Source organism: Mesocricetus auratus, unplaced genomic scaffold (assembly GCF_017639785.1).
Source record: "Mesocricetus auratus isolate SY011 unplaced genomic scaffold, BCM_Maur_2.0 Super-Scaffold_100008, whole genome shotgun sequence".
NCBI classification, from domain to species: domain Eukaryota; kingdom Metazoa; phylum Chordata; class Mammalia; order Rodentia; family Cricetidae; genus Mesocricetus; species Mesocricetus auratus.
In genome coordinates, this window is record NW_024429192.1 from 77,918,805 (window position 1) to 77,937,847 (window position 19,043).

A 19,043-nucleotide genomic window follows, 5' to 3' on the forward strand; every position below is an offset into this window, starting at 1 on the left:
CTCCTAAGTGCTGGGATTCCAGGCATCCACCACCATACCTTGTTTATGTGGTGCTGTCCCGGGTTGGAGCCTAGAGTTTATGCATGTTAGGTAAGCATTCCACCAATTTAGCTACATCCCCTAGCCCCCATCAAAAACTAGTAACTTAAAAAACATTCTTTCCCCTGGCCAATGTGTTCCCTAGAATCTAATCTACCCAACAATGCCCAAATGCACAAGGGAGAGTGGAGAAAAGGGGGAACCGTCTGCTGTCTGGTGAGGGCAGATTAACTCCAGCACTACTCCAAACCCCAGAAAGACCAAATGAAAAGTCTTGGGAAATAGGGCCACTCTTGAGTCCCTGCCCAGCAGTCCTAAGTGCCCTTGTTGTGGAATGCAGCTGATCTTATCAACTGCCACTCCAGAACAGCCATGAAGACCTGCCAAGTCCCAAGAATGTAGCCCGGGAAGGGAAGTTCCAGCGTTTCCATGGTGCTGGGCCTTAGCAGGGCACCGGGCTGCAGCATGAGATGAGACTCGTGATCACAGTGTGCATGACACAAAGGAGGCCTGAGCCGGGGCTTGGCCTCACCCTTAAGAGCCCTCCTTGCAGCACTGGGGAGGCCAACTCCATGTGATTTGCAAACATGGATCCCGGAGCAAGAGGTCAGACACAGCTTCATACACACCCTTCTATACCCAAGAAGTATAGCTTGGGGGCCAGCTTATACAGCGGGAGGGCAGCCTGCAGCAGAGTCAGACGCAGACTGTGGCCCTCTGCAACGGTTTTCTTGCCGGGATTCTCCTGCAGTGTTGCCCTCACTTTGCTTCCTGTCCTGCAGAGTAGGCAACCAATGGGCCCACCGTGCTAGGGGGTTCAGTTACCCTGTAGCACTCTTTAGTCGCAAATAAAAGCCTCACAGTACCCTCTGCTAGGCCTCCAGAGGCCTGGCACTTTTGAGATGGGTAAAACAGCCCGGGCTCTGACTAGGAATCTTGAGGGTTTAGGCTATTTATTTATTGTTTTGTTTTTGTATGTGTGCCTATGGGGGTCAGAGGTCAATCCTACTTGCCATTCTTTGGGTGCTGTCCACCTTGTTTTTATAACAGGTTATTTTTTGGGGGAGGGGGCGGTTTGGTGGTGGCCTGAAACAGCAAGTAAGCTAGGCTGGCCAATGGGCCCAGGGATCTGCCAGACCCCTCCCCAGTACTGGGGTTACCAGCAGGTGCTACGTGTGGCAGCCTTTTTGAGATGGGTTCCCAGGGATCAAACATAGGCCATTGAGCTTGCAATGGGCTATTACTCCAGGACCCTCTTTCCCCTTTTAACAGTCTTGTTTGGAATCCCAGAAGGGCCAGAATTTGCCTTAGTAGTCCTCTTTGCTCCTGCCTTGAGTGTTGAGGTAACAGATGAGCAACACTATGTCCAGTGGGCTATCTCTTGTGTGTGGTTTTTACTGCTGGTTTTTGTTGTTGTTGTTTTGTTTTGTTTTTAAAGACAAGATCTAAGTTCTGGGATTGCATGAGTGCACCACTACCTCTGGCTTATGTGATGCTGAGGATGACACGCAGGGCTTCCTGAACGTTAGGCAAATACTCTAAAGACAACGTCCTCACATCCAGAGTGTGAGGCCAAACCGTGGCATAGTAAATGGCATCCTTCCACTGTCAGGTTGGACAGCAGCTATGCAGTGGGTCAGACTGCTTCCCGGGACAGCTGCTCTTAGACCCCTAGGGCCCGGGAGACACGGGTCGTAGAAACTACAAATTTGAAAGGGGGCAGGTGCGCGGTCCGCCTGCGTTTTGGCGACCATGGCTGACCGGGGACACTGTTCTTTCGGGCAGAGGGGCGGAGACTGCGGGAACTAAGCGGCCGCGCCAGGAAAGGGGCGGGGTCACAGGAGTTGTCGGTCGGCAGAGGGGGCGGGGCCTGACGGCGTTACTCTGCGGGCGGGACCACGGGAGCGGCCCCCGGGGGCGGGACAGGGTCACGTGTGTACACAGCCCCCGCGGCGTGCGCGCCGTGAGCTCTGCTGCCTCCTGCGAGCCCAGCTGCCCGCCCGCGGCCGGTGCGCGGGCCGCCGCCCAGCTAGCGGTGAGTGGGGCTCGGGGCGGGGAGCCCCGAGAGCTCCGTCCTGGGCGGGAGGGGACCGCGCTGGGCTGCGCTGGGCGGGCGCCAGGGGCCGGGCGCGCGCAGTTCTGAACCCCCGGCGGGTGACGGGTCTGCTGCCCGCTACGGGTTCTCCTGGGACGCTACGGTTACCGCCTTCGTCCCTTCTGATGGTTAAGAGCATAGAGATAGCGGAACTGGCGCCGTCTGTCCCGGACAGTCACCGGGCACGGGAGGCAACGACAGTAACTAGAAACCCCAGATGAAAGGATACAGATCCTGTCTGTAGGCATGCTGACTAGGGCTAACTTAGTACCCGCTGTCCAGAACAGCACCTGCCACTTTAGCGCGCCCTGTCTGTGATTATGTATTTGAGAGCTGCAATCCTGCTCCTGTCCTGACCCAGCAGCCGGACATCTCTGCCCACCGCCACACCCATGCACCTTTCCGAGGCATTGATGACCTGGGGACAAGCTAGCTAGCTTTAAAGAACTGTAAATTAATAACATTGAAATGGTTCTGACCATGTCCCAAGGCCACTCATACATAGGGGACCAGACATTATCTCCGAGTGCAAAGAGACACTATTAATAGGGTACGAAGAGCTACCACAAGGTTCAGATCTCCCATCCAGAACCTCTGGTGTCTTCCAGGGTACAGTGTGTCAGAGTAGAGCCAGTGTGGCTGTGACTCCTGAATGGGTTCATGAAGGAGGAGCCACATCCACGCAAACCTAATGTGAGGGTGTATGGGGATTTAGGTCAGGATGAGTAGGGTGGGCAGATCTACATGGTGGTAGATAAATGTTATGTGCCAAGTTGGGGAAAGCGCCTATGTGGCTCTCAGGCTGGAAGAGGGGCTTGCTGCTCCTTGGGCTTTCTCTCCACCCCATGATATTCTTTGGAATTCTGAAGTGGTAGGCTCCTTTAGTGACCTAAACACACAGAGACATCGAGGCCATGTCTCTAGGGAGTAAGTGCTCACCACTGAATTTTCTGTTTTCTGCAAACCTGCCCTACTTCCTCCTGCCTCCAGGCTCTTGGGTTCCCTATAGCCAAGAGCTTTCACTAACCTACAAGTCTGGCTGGCCAGCACTGGGGCACATCTGTCCCTAGGCTCTCAAAGGCCCAAGACTCCAAATATCCTGTGGCTTCAAAGAGCAGAGGGGACTCAGTTTGCAGAGAGGCTGAGTTTTTTCTGTCTAGTTTGAGATGTTGGTGACAGAGTTCCTGTACCCTAAGACAAAGCAGAGGGGCAGAGTGACATGCAGCTGGCAACCTGTGCACCCCAATGCCCACCCTGGGGCCCCTTTGTATACATACCAACAGGAGGAATGGCTAGGAGTTTCCCCATCTGAATCGGGACCAAAGCAAACCCAGCAAAGCAACTGTTGTGATCAGACCAAATGTGACAAGATAAGTAAAAATAACCAGGAGAGCCATGATAAGATCTGTGGCTTTGAGTACTTCCCTGCAGGTGAAGCCACACCCAGATAAAAGCTCCCCAGGGTTATCCGAGCCCAGTTAGGGCGCATGCCTACCCAGTGACTGAAATGGATAATTCATCTGTTCTGAGTTTGCTCTTCACAGTTCTCAGAGTGCCTCTCATTTATTTTTGTTGTTTCGTTCCCCATCTTGTGTCTGAGAAGGCTTAAACCCTGTTAGTCAGGGAAAGAAGCCTAAGTTACCAAATAAACCGTGAGCAAAAGCATGGGTTCCATCTTCCTCCAGGGTAGACAAAGCCCCAGGTCCCATTAGGCACCCCTCTTGCTCCAAGGCAGGGATATAGTTTGGTCTCAGCCTATCTACCCCCACCCAGCTTTACTGCAGCTGGCGGGCTCCTCTGCACATCGAGATAGGGTGCTGTATTTATGCATCTCAGGCAGGCTGCTTGGCCCATGCTCCTTCCTCTGCATTGTGAACTGTGAAAAGTAAAAGGCTACGAGAATCAAAACCACTCATGTACGTCATTCGGCTTCTTATCACATGCCAGGAAGGTGCAGGGGTGGCTACAGGAATCAGCCTGCGCAACCCAAACCCATGTGCATAGAGGGCCTGCCACAGCCGCTGCCTCCCAGAGCTGCGAGCTCCTACAGCTGAGTGTTGTTTGCCAAGGCTTCTGATCATTCCTACAAAGGGAAATAAACATCTAGAAGTCATTTTTGGAGCACTTTGTTTTCAAACATGCTACTAAAGTCCAGAGTCTCCTAGTGCACAGCAGGTCACTTTGTAACAACATAACCCATCAGTCCTACAGCAGCTGAAGGTCCCCTGTGATCATTCATACAGAAATGTGAATGTCGAAGGAGTTAGGACATGATCACAGTGCTGAACCAAGGGCACCATGTCCTGATCTGCTGTCCTTCTGTCTACATTATCTCCAGCCAGGCACTGGGGTACAGTGGAGAAGCCTCTCCATTAGGGAGATGATATCATCCAGTGCCTGGCAGAAGGTCTTAGGAGAGGCGGGTCAGAGAGGAGTCCCCACAGGTGCACTTGAAGATGAACAGTCCTTGGGTAGGTCAGGACCTGTGCTGAAAACCAGAGCCCTTTGATAGTACTGGGTATAGAATGCAGACCTCACCGACAGTAGGCAAGTGGTTACTGCTGAGTCACCCTCAGCTCATCTCTGGAAAATCTAGGCAGATGACCTCCTGCTAAGCCACACCTTCCAGCCTCTATTTACTTTGAGGTTGGGTCTCTAACTTTTCCGGGCTGGTCTTATAGTACTCTGTGACACAGACTGACTTTGAACTTGGAATCTTTCTACCCCAGCCTCCTGAGTAGGTAGGATACCAAACTTGTGCCATCACACCTAGTAGACAAATAGTGCCAACCTGAATTGTGGCGCAGCAGGCTACAGAGATGCCCCTAAACAACAGAGGATAAAAATTCCTGGTTAACAGGCAAGAAATGAAACATGGGATGAGAATGTGTATGCTCCAGCCACACAGGAACAGTCCACCAGAATTGTCGGTCTCTTCTGGGGGCTGTTGCCTCTGGGCCACTTCTGACTACCCACTGCCACAGGAGATCACTACTTTTCACTGTCTCGTCATTTTTTTGCTAGAGAAATTCACTAGTAACAAGCTTATTTAGACCCTGTGGACTTTTAAAATAAGGTATCCAAAAAAGACAGATGTATCACCTTAAAATGCTTTCACAGCCAACCTGAGAATGGACTCCTGCCCTTATCAATTGTGACCACGAGCAGGGCCACTGCTGTTCATGTTAACCCCCACCCCCAACTATTTCCCTTCCCAATTCCACATTCCTTGGAAAGCAGTGAATACAAGCCAGTGAAACCAACTATTTACCCTGTGGTTTAATACTAAAGTTAACACCAGGAAGCTCCCTGTGCCATCACCAAGCTCCAGGCCTGAGTAGACTACATTTGGAAAGCCTCTGCCACCTGATGGCCACCCGGGGGTAACTCAGGCCCCAGAGTGAATTCTGGAAGGCCTTCCTTGACATTTGCCCTGGCAGCTGCATTCCCCCACATGAAGGCTTACGTGCAGTGTGTCTCTTGGGCCCACGTGCTTTCCTGCCCGTCCTCCCTTCGTTCTCCTCTTCCCATGTGTCAGTTGACACAGCGTCTGAACGAAAGGTCACAGACCAGCTTCTGTTGCTCCGATGACAGCCAGAGAAAAGACTAGAGCTCTGCGCCTAGGCCTTCCCAGGCTTAGCAAGCACAGGGCACCCTTGGTGCCTTGTCTCCCCCATTCCACCACTGCCACACAATGACATGCTTAGGAGGAGTTTCCTGTTCTAAATCCAGGGAACTGAGGGACAGGATGGCAATGACCTGCCTAGCCAGAGGGGCATAGTCTGTAAGCAGGGCTAGCAAGAAAGCCTCAGCCCCTGTGCCTGTCTGTCACAGGAAGAGGGGCTGAGTGTCCCAAGAGCTCTGTGCACCGGCTCACAGCCTCACCACCCCCATCATCAGCAGTGAAGCATACATCAGGCCAGGGATCTAATCAGTGCAAGGATGCTGGTTAGGGCTTGGCATTGTGGCTCCTGCCTGGAATCCCAGCATGCAGGAGGCTGAGGCAGGAGGGTCCTGAGTTCAAGGCCAGCCTGGCTTTCAGAGTGAAACACTGTTTAAACAACAACAAAAACCCAACCCTTTATTTAGGACTAGCACAACAGTGCCTGAAGCACCCTGATGTAGTGTGTTAGGGACACCCTAGGTTCCCTATAGGGACAGTGCCCACTGTGTACCTATCCCATTCTGTCACTCAGACCTAGTGGCCAATCCCAACCTAGTCCTTGCTATAGTTAAGGAAAAGAGCACCCACACTGTTGGTTCCCTGATGCTCGGGACCCCAGATCCCCAGATCTTCATCTGTAGCATGTGAGCCTGCTGTTCACCACAGGTGCTGTAAGATAGGCTGTGCAGTGAGGCAAACATCACAGGGTGGTGTTCCACTCAGACCTGTCTGCACCCAGCTCCGAGGGACCCGGTGACTGGCAGTAGTGTCACAGAGTGCCCTCCCTGATCAGTTGCCTTGAGATTGTTCAAGGGCGAGTCAGGCATACTGGACACACTTTGAATCCCAGTACTGAAGCAGGAGGATCACAATTGGAGGCCAACCTGAGCTACCTAGTGAGACCCTTGTCTTAGCAAAATCCAAGACCCCAAAGTTATCTGCTCAGGGCCCAGAGTAAGGTGGGCACTCCTGACCTGGTAGGCACTTCTTAGGAACGAGTCATTGGGGAGAGCTGTGTTCTTTCTAAAGATCCCATCTTGCAGGTCTCCATGGGCTGGGATCCAAGTGAGGGAGACAAGAGGAAACCCCTGGGAGAGTGGGGGTGGAGGGAATCTTCCCTTGTGGTAACTGGGCCGTAGGAAGGCACTGGACATGATGGACTGTTTAGCAGGAGGCCCATGGCCTCAAGGGTGGTTCTGAGGAAAGAGAGCCACCGCCTCTGTGCCCACCAGCCTGCTCAGCTCCAAGTACTAATTAGGCCTCACCTCACCCGGATGGAGGCGGCGCTCATTACTTGGCCTTTCTGTCAGACTTGAAGGGTGATGAACAGGTTGGCTGAGGTCATCTCGGAGTCAGCAAGGCGGCTTGGGCAGGAAGCAGGAATGCAGAGCTCCAAGTTCCTCCCTGGTGGCTATTATGAGCTGCCACCCTGGCTGGCGAGAGGGACTGTCTTTGCACCCACTGTCATCCCCTCCAGTCTTCTATTGACACCTTGCTCAGGCCCCAAGGCAAATTTCAGTGTCATCTAGACTTGTCACAAGACAGCCTCCTGCCACTGGTCCCGATGCCTGGTCTGCTCCTTGCTCTGATCTCAGCCCCCTGTGACACCTGTGTCCTGCTTCTCCCTTTGCTACTTTATGGGGCAGAGAAGGAGAGAAGGGGGAACCAGCGGGCTGAGGGGTTGAGCTGAGTGAGGACCATCTCCGCTCCTATACACAGCCAGATGTGCATCATGCTGCAATGAGGCTGGCCTCCGTGCCCTCTCCTTCATCCTCTACTGACTGCACATGCTGGAACCAAAGAGCCCTCACCTGAGGATGTGCTGGTCTCGTGTGTGTGTGTGTGTGTGTGTGTGTGTGTGTGTGTGTGTGTGTGTGTGTGTGTAAACAGGAATGTGGAAGCCAGAGATCAACATCCAGTGCCCTCTTCCATTGCTCTCCGTTTTATTTGAAGACAGTCTCACGGAAGTTGGAGCTCATTGGTTCTTCTAGATTGGCTGGCCAGCAAGTTCTGGGGATCTGCCTGTGTCTGCCTCCTCAGTGCTAGAGTTACAGAATACACAGTCACCCCCAGCCTTCTATACACATCCTGGAGATCAGGTCCTCATGTCTGCACAGCAAGCACTTAACCAACTGATCCACTCCACCACATACTCTTTTATGAATGTAATTAAGAAAACAAAAGCAAGTATGAGAGAGGGCAAGTGAATCACTATATCATTAATGAACTCGCTAACAAACTAACTCAGTCCTCTTGGGTACCCTAAGGCCTGTGTGGCTCGAGCTCCTTTGTCTTTTAGCCAGAGTTCCCCATGCTTCTTGGGTGAGGGGATGGCCAGAATGAGGGATATGCTGACCTACTACACAAGTGCTCCCAGCAAAGATGGGAGTGAGTTTGGCCTGGTGTTGGCCAGACCCTGAGGGTTAATGGGAAGCACCTCCCATGACCTTGTGGAAAGGGAGGGAGAGGGTGTAGGCTGTCACCATATCCTCTGGGGTTCTTCTAGAGGAAGACACATTTGGAGTCAGTGGAGCCTGAAGCTAGCAGGCCAGCTGACAGAGGGAGGGTGGAAGAAACCAAGAGCCCCTCAGCTGGGGGGAGGACTCATCAAGGTTGGGCTATGAATTCGAGGAGCCCATGGCTGTCAAGACTAGCAACCAGCAGGAGGACTGACAGGACACTGGATAGGAGACAGGATCAGGAGCTGGCCTGGCCTGAGAGGTATGGGAACCAAAGGAAACCTGGGTAGAAATGGCAGGAATTGTGGGGGAGGGTTCCTGGGATGGGAACAGCCAGAAGTAAGAATGGAGGGAAGGCATGATAAGGGCAGGGTCTGGTGGGGTCACAATGGACAGGAGGAGGGTGGCGCTGGGAAGGATGGCTGAGAAGTGATGGGCTGGTGGGCAGTGCTTTGTGACCAGAGGGATGTTTTCTCCCTGGTTGCTGAAGAGGGCCTGGCAGCAGCTGGCAGGGTTTCAGAAGTTGGGTCATAAATGAACACTGCACTCTGTCAGGTAGCTTGCACATAAAAATGGGCAGAATGTGACAGTCACATTGCTGAGAGCACTCTGCATGTTGGGCTTCCATCTCCGCCGTCTCCACGTTGCTGCATGGGGTGGCACCTCCCTGGAACTGACAAACTCAGACATCACCTATCTCGTACAGCGTACACTCTGTGGAGACCACCAGGTTTTGCGCCAGCCTCCCCTCCCACTGGTTTGTGAGCCAGTTTCTCAGGAAGGAAATTCCCAGATGGCCTGGCTAACTGGAAAGACAGCCTAGCCCAGGTCAGAGGGTAGACACCAAATCATTGTTCACTGGTTACAGGAAGTCAGTCTTCTCCAATGGCAAGGAAGTAAAGATGTAGGGAGACAGGAACCCTGGGAGGCCTGTGCACACATCCACACCCCACACCATGGAGGCTAGCCTCCCCGATCCCCTTCTGTGGCTAGGGAAGGTGTTGGGCTGAGGCCCCTGGACTCACTGGGCCACCAGTGTTAGGTGCCCACAGTCTCAACAGGTGGAGCCCCACTGTAGAGTCCCAAGGGGAACTGACTGGACTTAAGGTCCCCATGGTCAGAGCACTATAGCTAAGCACAGGGACTGCCTGTGGCTCTGGGGCTCTGCCTGCTGCTCCCAGCTGTCATTAGGCCATACCCAGCTGTTCCTCCCCAGGCCGCAGCCTACACCTTAAGGTGGGAGGGAACTCGCTCAGGGTGGCCACAGGGACATTCCCAGGGCAGAGAAGATGGGATGTAGGCTCTAGTGACACACTCTGTCAGACCATACAGCCACTCTGCTCTTGGGAGATCCCATTTCGCCTGCTAGGAGGAGGCCCCTCCTGCCAGCAACATTGTAGCAAGCAGCAAAGAATACCACTTTCACACTATAAATGAAAGCAAGCATGACTCTTTTTTTTTCCTTCTGAAATAAAAGTTCTAGCGAGTAAGAACATTTTGAACAGCAGTTATCCCTAACTTCTGGATGAGGCTTATCAGGTATTCGGCACCCACAAGCTGGCAAGAAGCACACCCCTCTGCAATACATCCAGGCTGGATAAATAGTGCTGTGTAGCGCTCAGTATTAGGGGCCCGGCCACGGCAGGTAGCATGTGAACACAGAGTGAATTCTAACCAAATACTGTTCCACACGATGCTTTCCCTGGAACCCAGATGCTTGCCCAGCACAGGCTTTGAGCCCTACCTCCTGCTCCACTTGTCACTGCAGGCCATTAACAGTCTGGGCAGCGACTGTGCCCACGAGGCTGCATGGGGGCACAGCGGGGCAAGAGCCCTGCCAGGAACAGCACTCTGTAGCTCCTGTCTGTCTGTCCTTGTGGCCCCCAACAGGTCACGTGCACACACATCTGGAAATGCACGTGTGGGAGGCTTTGGACCCCCTACCCCAGCTCTAATGTTTTCAATTCTAAGCCTGCCCTGTGCCACTGCTTTGCCTTCAAAGAGCCTTGTGTGTCCCCGGGGCCTGCAGTGAAAGCAGCCAGCATCTCTATGGCAGAGGCTCAGCGAGGTCCAACTATTTTGTCCTTAGTTCTGCAGACAAATGTCTGTTCAGTTCATTTCCTCAAGGGAAAAGGGAACTCAGGACTGAACTAAACTGCTCTGGGTCTCAGGACCTGAGCCGCCTGCCTGTACCCAACCAGCAGGTCCTACCCAGGGGCTGGATGCTCTGCGGGACAGACGCAGAGGCCCCCAAGCACGGAGCAGAGGATGATCTGGAGGGCAGGCTGTCCAAGTGCCGCCTCCCCTCTCGAAACCAGCTGTAAACACAGATAGGGAGGGGCCTCCGTGCCTGCCAAGGGAGGCAGCGACTTTGTGAGTAATTGACTCAAGGAAAACAAGTGCAGCAGGAGTGTGTGCAGTGCTCACGAGCATCACTGGCTGCCGCAGAGTGGCTGGGATTCCTGAGACACAGGCCCTGGCTCTGCCATGCTGCCTGCTGCTGGCCTCTGGAGCCCACAGTACAAAGGAAGGAGGGACTTGTGATAAAGGTAGGAGCCTGGTGGCTGTCTCTCACTGCTGCTGGCTGAGTGGGGCTGAAGATGAGAGGTCAGGGAGGGCACCCCCATGGGAGGAGAGAACCGATGACCTGCCACCAATGAGAGTCTCATAGACATGGAGGGACAGAACAACAGAGACAGGACAGAACAGAACCCGAGTCCCGGGACAGTCTACTTACTACAAGAGTGCTATAGATGCGGGATCTGAGTGGAGAGGGCACAGTCCCTGTCATCAGTGTTGGGGAACCTGCTCTCATCAGGGGACCTCTCATAGCCTCTGTCCCATGCTGAGGAAGGAGGGTTGAAAGGAGACCAGGCGGAGGATATCCATAAAGCCTAGGTCCATAATGCTACAGAAGACCAGGTCAGCGGGAACATGACTATGGGCTGGTGGCCAGGACAGGAAGGAACACCCACTGTTTCCTGAGGACTGTTGAGCTGGGGTCTGGTGGATGAGATTCCAATCATGTGTGCTCTTAATCAGTCACCATTGGCCACCAAAGCCAGGCAGCCTGGAGCCCCGATCAGTGTGCCCGGATACTGGGCCTGCTGTGCTGAGTGTTCGGGAGGCCCCAAAGAACAGAAGGAACAGCAAAGCAGACCCCAAAGAAATGACCAGAAATAACAGAGACACCACAAAGAGGCACCTTCAAGAGGGGGCCTGGAGGGTAGTGCTGGTATACACCAACCCCTCCAGTGGTCAGTTTCTAGCTCCCTGCCCTCCATGAAGAGGCAGGGAGGGGTCACCAAGTGAAACCCATGTCTGGTGAAGATCAGCAAGCATTTGTCCTTAGCACATGCCAGGGCCCCACTCCGTGGCTTTGCTTTTTATCCATCCACTGTCCTAGCTGTTGGGAGCACAGGCTGGGACTGCAGTGTCCTTACTCAGTGGCTTCCCATGTACATCTGATTGAGTGTTCCAGGATCACCCTGAGCTGAACCCTGCATGCCTGACCTGGGGAGGAGGAGGGCACAAGCTGATGTCCAGAAATGCACGGTGCCAACTGGCATCAGAATGATGGCTGCCACTGGGACAGATTATAGCGTGAGCCTCTCCATTTTCCTGATGAGCCTCCTGTTCCACCCGGCCCCTGCTGCCAGCCTGTGCATCTGTAGTGTCCCTCATGGTGGCAGGAGGACCCTCCACTCACTGTTGTGACATAGCATAATCAGTACACTCGTGTAGGCTGTGGGGGAGCAAGTGGAGATTGGGTTCCACAGCTTCCTTCCAGGGGACTGGAGGAAGGCAGGACCAGTGCCAACACCAGCAGCCTGGCTTCCTAGCTTTGTCCCCTGCATTCTGGGAAATGGGAATGTTGGCTTCCAGTGTGTCTGCTCGGATGTGCTCTGTTTTAATTGTGTGGGCAGGTCTGGTTGGGTCAAGGTGCAGTATGAATGTAAAGTTTTCCCCTAAACAACTGGGTGTCAGCCCGGTGTTGGTGGCATACACCTTTAATCCCAGCACTCAGGAAGCAGAGGCAGGCGGATCTCTGCGAGTTTGAGGCCAGCCTGGTCTACAGAGCGAGTTCCAGGACAAAAACAATACAGAGAAACCCTGTCTCAAAAAAAAAAAAAAAAAGAACTGGGTGTCCCTGGAGAACAAGGGAAGAGGAATGCTCCCCTTAGATCCACTTGCCAAACTCTTGTTCAGTTACAGCAAGACTAACTGGACAGACTGCAACATGGGCTCTGTGCTGCCCCATAGGTCAGTGACCCTGGGGGGAGGAAAAGGAATGCCTGGACTCACCCAGGCCTCCCATGTCTCCCAGCATTGGTGGATTTGGGTGCCCACAAACGCAGCAAGCTTCAAGAGTAACTACATAGGGCCAGCCCGTCTGAGGGAAATTATGTGAGCACAATGGAGCACATGCTCAGCCCCCAGGCTTCATAAGCCTCAGAGGTGCCTGGGCCTCCAGGGCACTGGCTCTTCCCGGTCCTGCTCAGAGGCTACATGTGGGGGCTACAGGTGTACAACCTTCACTTCTCACATTTGCTGACATGTGCTTGTGCTGGGACACAGCCTGCTACCATGTGCCATACACACATCCTCCAGCCTGCCCTACCCCTCGTACCAGGCAGATGTGTGTCCTAGATGACAGGCTATGCTTATGTCTTCTACACGAGAGAGTGGGTGTGAATAGCCATCAAGTGGGGTGGTGGCTGCATGTGGATTCTTTCCCCGAAAAGCCTCCAACCAGTGCCAAAGGCAGCAGTAGCCCTGATGGTGGTGAGGAGCCCAAGGCGTAGCCAGTGTGGTCGTGGCATACAAGGGCATGAATAACATACTTCAGAAGGTTTCTACTGAAGAGTCTGGTGGGTTACCTGGGACTTTGATTTCCTTCAGAAACTTGAGTCCAGGAGTCTCACCATGGTTATGGATGTCCCTCAAGTCTCAGAAGTCTGGCTCCAGCAGTCTGGCCTGGAGCCTCCTGCTTGCAGACACACATGAGCTTGCAGGCGTGCACACACACCCACGCAGACAGGAGAGTGCTTCTTGAAGCCTGGTGACTAACTCTATCCCTTCTCTCTCAGAGCTGCGAAGCTGGGGTGAGCTGCCATGTGGAGCTGTGGCCCACTCAACAGCACAGCGTGGGGTGAGGAGCCGCTGTGCCGCAACCTGCGCCTGGGGCTGTGGATCCTTTCGCTGTTCTACCTGGGGGCAGGTGTCCCTGTGGGCTTGGGCTACAATGCCCTGCTGGTGCTGGCCAACCTGACCAGTAAGAACAGCATGACCATGCCAGATGTGTACTTCGTGAACATGGCTGTAGCGGGGCTGGTGCTCACGGCCCTGGCACCTGCATACCTGCTGGGTCCCGCCCACTCCAGGTGGGCCCTGTGGAGCCTCAGCAGTGAGGCCCATGTGACACTGCTCATCCTGTTCAACGTGGCTTCCCTGGTGACCATGTACTCCACTGCACTGCTGAGCCTCGACTACTACATCGAGCGTGCCCTGCCACGCACCTATATGGCCAGTGTGTATAACACCCGGCACGTGTGCGGCTTTGTCTGGGGCGGGGCAGTGCTCACCAGCTTCTCCTCCCTGCTCTTCTACATCTGCAGCCATGTGTCTTCTCGCATCGCTGAGTGTGCCCGGATGCAGAACACGGAGGCTGCTGACGCTATCCTTGTGCTCATCGGCTATGTGGTGCCAGGTCTGGCTGTGTTGTATGCGCTGGCGCTCATCTCAAGGATTGGGAAGGAAAACACGCCCCTGGACCAGGACACTAGCAGGCTGGACCCTTCTGTGCATAGGCTGCTGGTGGCCACTGTGTGCACACAATTTGGGCTTTGGACACCTTACTACCTGAGTCTGGGGCACACAGTGCTGGCCTCACGGGGGAGGACTGTAGAGGGGCATTATCTGGGCATCCTGCAGGTTGCTAAAGACTTGGCCAAGTTCTTGGCCTTCTCAAGCAGCTCCGTGACGCCGCTGCTCTACCGTTACATCAATAAAGCCTTCCCCAGCAAGCTCCGACGGCTGGTGAAGAAAATGCACTGTGGGCACCGGCACTGCTCCCCTGACCCTGCAGGGATACAGCAGGTGATGGCACAGGCGTAACTAACCCTTCCCTGGTCTTGAGTCCCAGGAGAGGGCCTGACCATGAGGAACACTAAAGTTCAACTGGACGCATAGCACTTTGTTCCCCAAGCACATGGCGCTTCCATCCGCAGGAGACATGCTGAATACAGAATAGCACAGGGGGGCATTTCTCTTGACATTTTCTGTCTTTTCCCCTGAAAGGCCGATCTTGGTCTGCAGCTGCATTGCAGAAAGCGGTGGTGTCTTGTGCATACGGCTGCTTCTAACTAACCTCCCCACCTTCCCCTCAAGGTGTGTGCCTTTCTCCCAGGGATACCTTCAAGGTTCAAGTCTTCAAAAGCAGACTGACCTTTGGCCTCCCTGGTATTTGGGCTCTCTAAATGAAGTGATGAAATCTAAAGCCAGTATTTATACTTCGTATTGACACAATACTTGATTCTCCTCTCCCCCTCTCTTTTTTAAAAAATAAAAACAAGTGTTAGAAAAATGCCTAGTATTAAGATGAAAACAGTACAAGGGAACATGGCTGTCACTGATACCAATGTTACAGCTTGAGGACAGGACAGTGTGCCTGTCAGGCCTGAATAGTTGACAATGATAGCTGTGGAGCACTGGACCTCTCCCCAGCCACACACACCTGGCTTCCTCTCTCCTGCTGAGAAACGAGCTGAGTATTGGCCTGTCTTTCCAGTGCCACAACACGTGCACGTCAATAAATGGAAGAAAGTACTCTCTCTTAGTGCAGAACCTGGAGGACCTCTCTAGGGGAGAGATCTGGGCATGGTAAAGTGTTAGCCAGACATGGAAGGGAGAGGCAGGATGGTATGAGGCCAGGTAGGTACCCCAAGATGACCAGGGACTGGCATCCGGGGTAAAGGCCCTGCCTGGCCGGTTTCACACAGCTGTGGGTGGTACAGGATGAGGCTCGCTTACCACAGGTGTCTGGGACCAGGCCTCACCCACGTGCCTCTGGGGCCTTGTGTTTGGTAATTAACTACTCTAACATGTGGGCATGAAAAGAATTCCTCCCGCCCTATTCCATCATTGTCACCACCCAAGTCTCTAGGGTTACATTGCAGACCCACAACTCCCTGTTCCCCAGTTCTAAAGTTCCCCTCCATAAGATCATCTAACCTGCCTGTTAGATGATAGGCCGGTGTGGTCCATGCTCAGTGAGTGGCCTTCCTACAGGGCCCGAAGGCTGTCCTGGCTGCTTGGGAAACTCAGCTACAAGTAACTTTAGTTTTATCTATGCTATGCAAACAGCATTTCCTGGGATGGTGACTGCCCAAGTTAATCTGCTTTAAAGAGGATCAGGGAGGGAGGTGCATGAGGTCCTCAACCCCAGCTGTGACCCACTGGCCATGCTCTGTGGGGTGCAGTTCCTCACGAATAAACCACAAGACTGGATTAGATTACAGTCTTCAGGATTGCTTCTGGCTGTAGAGTTTTGTTTTGAGGCTTTTAAAATGGCAAGCTCAACTTGCCCTCTCCTTGCTCCCAGATGCACAGCTGGATGGAGGCTCTGAGGCTCTCGTGGCTGCCAGGCTTTCCATACCAACTGCCACACTGGCCACCTTAATGCTTGCTGAGGAAACAGGAACCCTCACCATGAAGGTTCTAGCTGGGCCTAGCCTGCAGCCCAGTTCTCCTATGGGTGAGAGCAAGCCCAGGGGCCAAGGTCAGGGCAAGCAAAGGGCAGCCTAAGCTTTGTGGGTCATAGGGGAAACAGGATCCAGATGGGCGGGGCTGTTTGTGATGTTCCTGTCCCAGTTTAAAGCAGTCATTGCCCTTGTTGACCATTTTATACCCTTTGCTCCAGGCAGAGGTCCTGGGAGGGGCAGGCCCCAGGTCCTGGAAGGGCTCTGTGTCCTGGAATCATTCATCCCAATCATTCCCAAGAAAGGTGAGGAGAGGCCCAAATGTTCCTTAGTTGCACCTTCTCAGTGGCCTTAGGTACAAACTGGCCAAGTTCTAGGGGACTCTTGAGGGACTGGAAGCCAGGACCCTGTGACTAGCATTAAGTGTATAGCCACTTGTCCTGCAGAGATCGTCCAGTGGACACCCAGCTGTCTGCATGGGTCTTACTGGTGGAGCCACACATGGCCGGAAGAGTGGCCATCTGCAGCGCAGATCCTTTCCCTGGAGTGAGGCACCCTCCCACCCAGGACCCTATTCCTACCACCTGCCTCCTCCTTGCCCAAGCCTTCCACCACAACTACCATAGTCACTGGTGCTGACGTCTACTGTATGTGATTCTATGCTGAGTTCATCCTGGGAGTCCCCAGGGTCTGCTTCCCAAGTCTTCTGCCATGCACCTCCCAAAGTAGGAGAGAACCTTAACCACATAGAAAAGAGGTTACTGCAATGATTCGTGTGTGTACTCTGTGTGTGTGTGTGTACTCTGTGTGTGTGTGTGTGTGTGTGTGTGTGTGTGTACGCACACACATGCCCACATGCACGATGCTTTCTTGCATAAGTTTAAGATGCCAGGCAGGACATGCAATTCTTCAAGGATCGTTAATTTGGCTGTCAACACTTCTTGATGGTTATAATTTACAATGAATGCTCTTATTTTCATTAACTCACAAGAAAGCTTGCCATGTCATTACTTAGGGTTCCAGAAGGTGACCTTTTTCTTGGGTTTCTTTCACAATGTCACATGACATGACAGAGGGAACCCAGTCAATGCTCTTTGGGGCAGATACACCCAGGAACCAAAAGACACCTGTTCTGTTAGAGAAAGCATTCGGCAAGGGCTGGACCAGGGAGAAGTTACAACTGTGTGTCTGGCTGGTTTTTGGGAAGGGGGGGGGAGCTTTCTCATTCCTGACCTACAGTATCCACCCACAGGGCTGGATCCATTTGCCAAAATTCTGTGAATGTGAAAAAGAAACTACTGATGAAATTCACACATCTGAATACTATTAAATTATTTAACATGTGACACCCTGTTTCCCTTTGTGTGTGTGTGTGTGTGTGTGTGTGTGTGTGTGTGTGTGTGTGTCTGTGTTTTAATGATGGGGGTGGGTGGGAACTGAACACTAGGGCTTTGCACCAGCTAGGTAAGCACCTGCTCCTGAGCCACAGTCAGGCCCAATGTCTAGATTCCTAAAACACACATTTCTAGGAGTATGTGACGTGTATCAGGAACCGGAAAGCAACAGTCCCTTACCACTGGTTGTTTCTGGTCTGGAGCTGTAGCTCAGTGCCAGAGTGCTTACCTAGCACTCGCAAAGCCCTGGGTTTGATCTCCAGCACCCGCATGACCCTAGTGTGGAGATGCACACTTATAACCCCATCATTTGGGAGGCCAAAGGACTTCAAGGTCATCCTTGGCTACAGAATGAATTTGAACCCAGCTATAGGAAACCCTGTCTCAAGATAAAAGAAAGTTGCTTCAGGGCAGGAGAGATGGCTCAGTGGGTGTAAGAACACTGGCTGTAAGCCAATGTGATGGCGCACACCTTGAATCTCAGCACTTGGGAGGCAGAGGCAGGCGGATCTCTTAGTTTGAAGCTAGCCAGGTCTACAGAGTGGGTTCTAGGACAGCCACGGCTACACAGAGAAATCTTGTCTCAGAAAAACAATACTAGCTGTTCTTTTTGAGGACCTGGGTTCAATCCCCTGTACTAACAAGGTGGCTCATGACCACCTATATCTCCAGTTCCAGGAGCGCTAATACCTTCTTCTGGTCTCCATCAGCACACATATACACATAAATAACACAAATCTTTTTTTAAAAGGTTGCTTCCACTCTTACTATAAATCTCAACACTTTTTAGTTTACTCTGTAGTTTCTCTACAGAATTACAGTGCTCAGATGTCACATGGCCTGTGGATGCCACAGATCAGCAAGCCTTATGGGTGACAAAGGGAACTTGAACCTGTCACTCAGCCAGCCACAGTTTAGCAAAGGAAAGGCGACACCCATGCACTGTCCTACTTCTTCCCAAAATGCCACCATCTTTAGGGACAGGCTGAGGGTATCCTCATGGCCTAGCAGTTCCCGAGGCTCCTGGCACATGTGGGAGGGTCTGTCCCAGCAGTAGCTGACCCTACTTGGCACACAGTGCTAGGCGATAAGAGAGCAAGTGACAACCTGGGAATGACGCTTATGATGGCCCGGTGCTATCAGTAAAGCGCACAGCCCGGAGTATGCTGTGAGCTTGCCTGCTTTTGCTGAATGCACGTGTGAATGAGCGTCCATCAGGGCTGCGCCTTTCCTGGTGCTCTTAGGCTGCTCTCAGCTTCAGCAAAACCAAGAGCTGAGGTCAGGGCAGTCCAAATCCAGTGGATCTAACTTAACTTGAGGCAAGGTCACTGTGTTTGGAGGATCTCCATGTTCCTCTCCATATCTGGGCAAGGACTGGGCTCCTCCAACAGCAAGTCTCTCAGGTGTCCTACACTGTTAGATGTATGACTCAGGGACCATGATAGATACCCCACTGCATCCCTCAGGTAATGGGAAAGATTCTTCAACTGCCCTCAGCAAGTGAGACATCCCTGTGGCCACCAGCCCAGGGGACGCAGCTTCCAATGCCACCTAGCATGCCCCACAGTGTACAGTAGGGACAGGGCCATGAGAGCACAGGGAACTTCCTAAGCGGGCAGCCAACAGCAGCAGAGGTTATACTATGTCATCACATGCACTCAGGCCTCAAGAGGGAAGGCGATGCTAGCCACA

At 53.0% G+C, this 19,043-nt stretch overlaps 2 protein-coding genes across 5 annotated transcripts in view; one reads left to right on the plus strand and one right to left on the minus strand.

Moving 5' to 3' along the window:
• CUNH7orf50 (chromosome unknown C7orf50 homolog) overlaps positions 1-19,043 on the minus strand; it is a 103,937-nt gene that overhangs the window by 18,411 nt on the left and 66,483 nt on the right. The gene's annotated exons all lie outside the window — the stretch shown is intronic.
• Gpr146 (G protein-coupled receptor 146) lies at positions 1,957-17,303 on the plus strand. 3 transcript variants are annotated; one of them, XM_013120474.3, is made up of 2 exons: positions 1,957-2,074; positions 13,348-17,303. In XM_013120474.3, the coding sequence occupies exon 2, from the start codon at positions 13,373-13,375 to the stop codon at positions 14,372-14,374; it is 1,002 nt and encodes a 333-aa protein (XP_012975928.1). In that variant the 5' UTR covers positions 1,957-2,074; positions 13,348-13,372; the 3' UTR covers positions 14,375-17,303. The 3 variants fall into 3 exon arrangements, with proteins under 3 accessions (XP_012975928.1, XP_021088584.1, XP_012975929.1); XM_021232925.2 differs by lacking the exon at positions 1,957-2,074 and adding an exon at positions 7,904-8,519; XM_013120475.3 differs by lacking the exon at positions 1,957-2,074 and adding an exon at positions 10,282-10,806.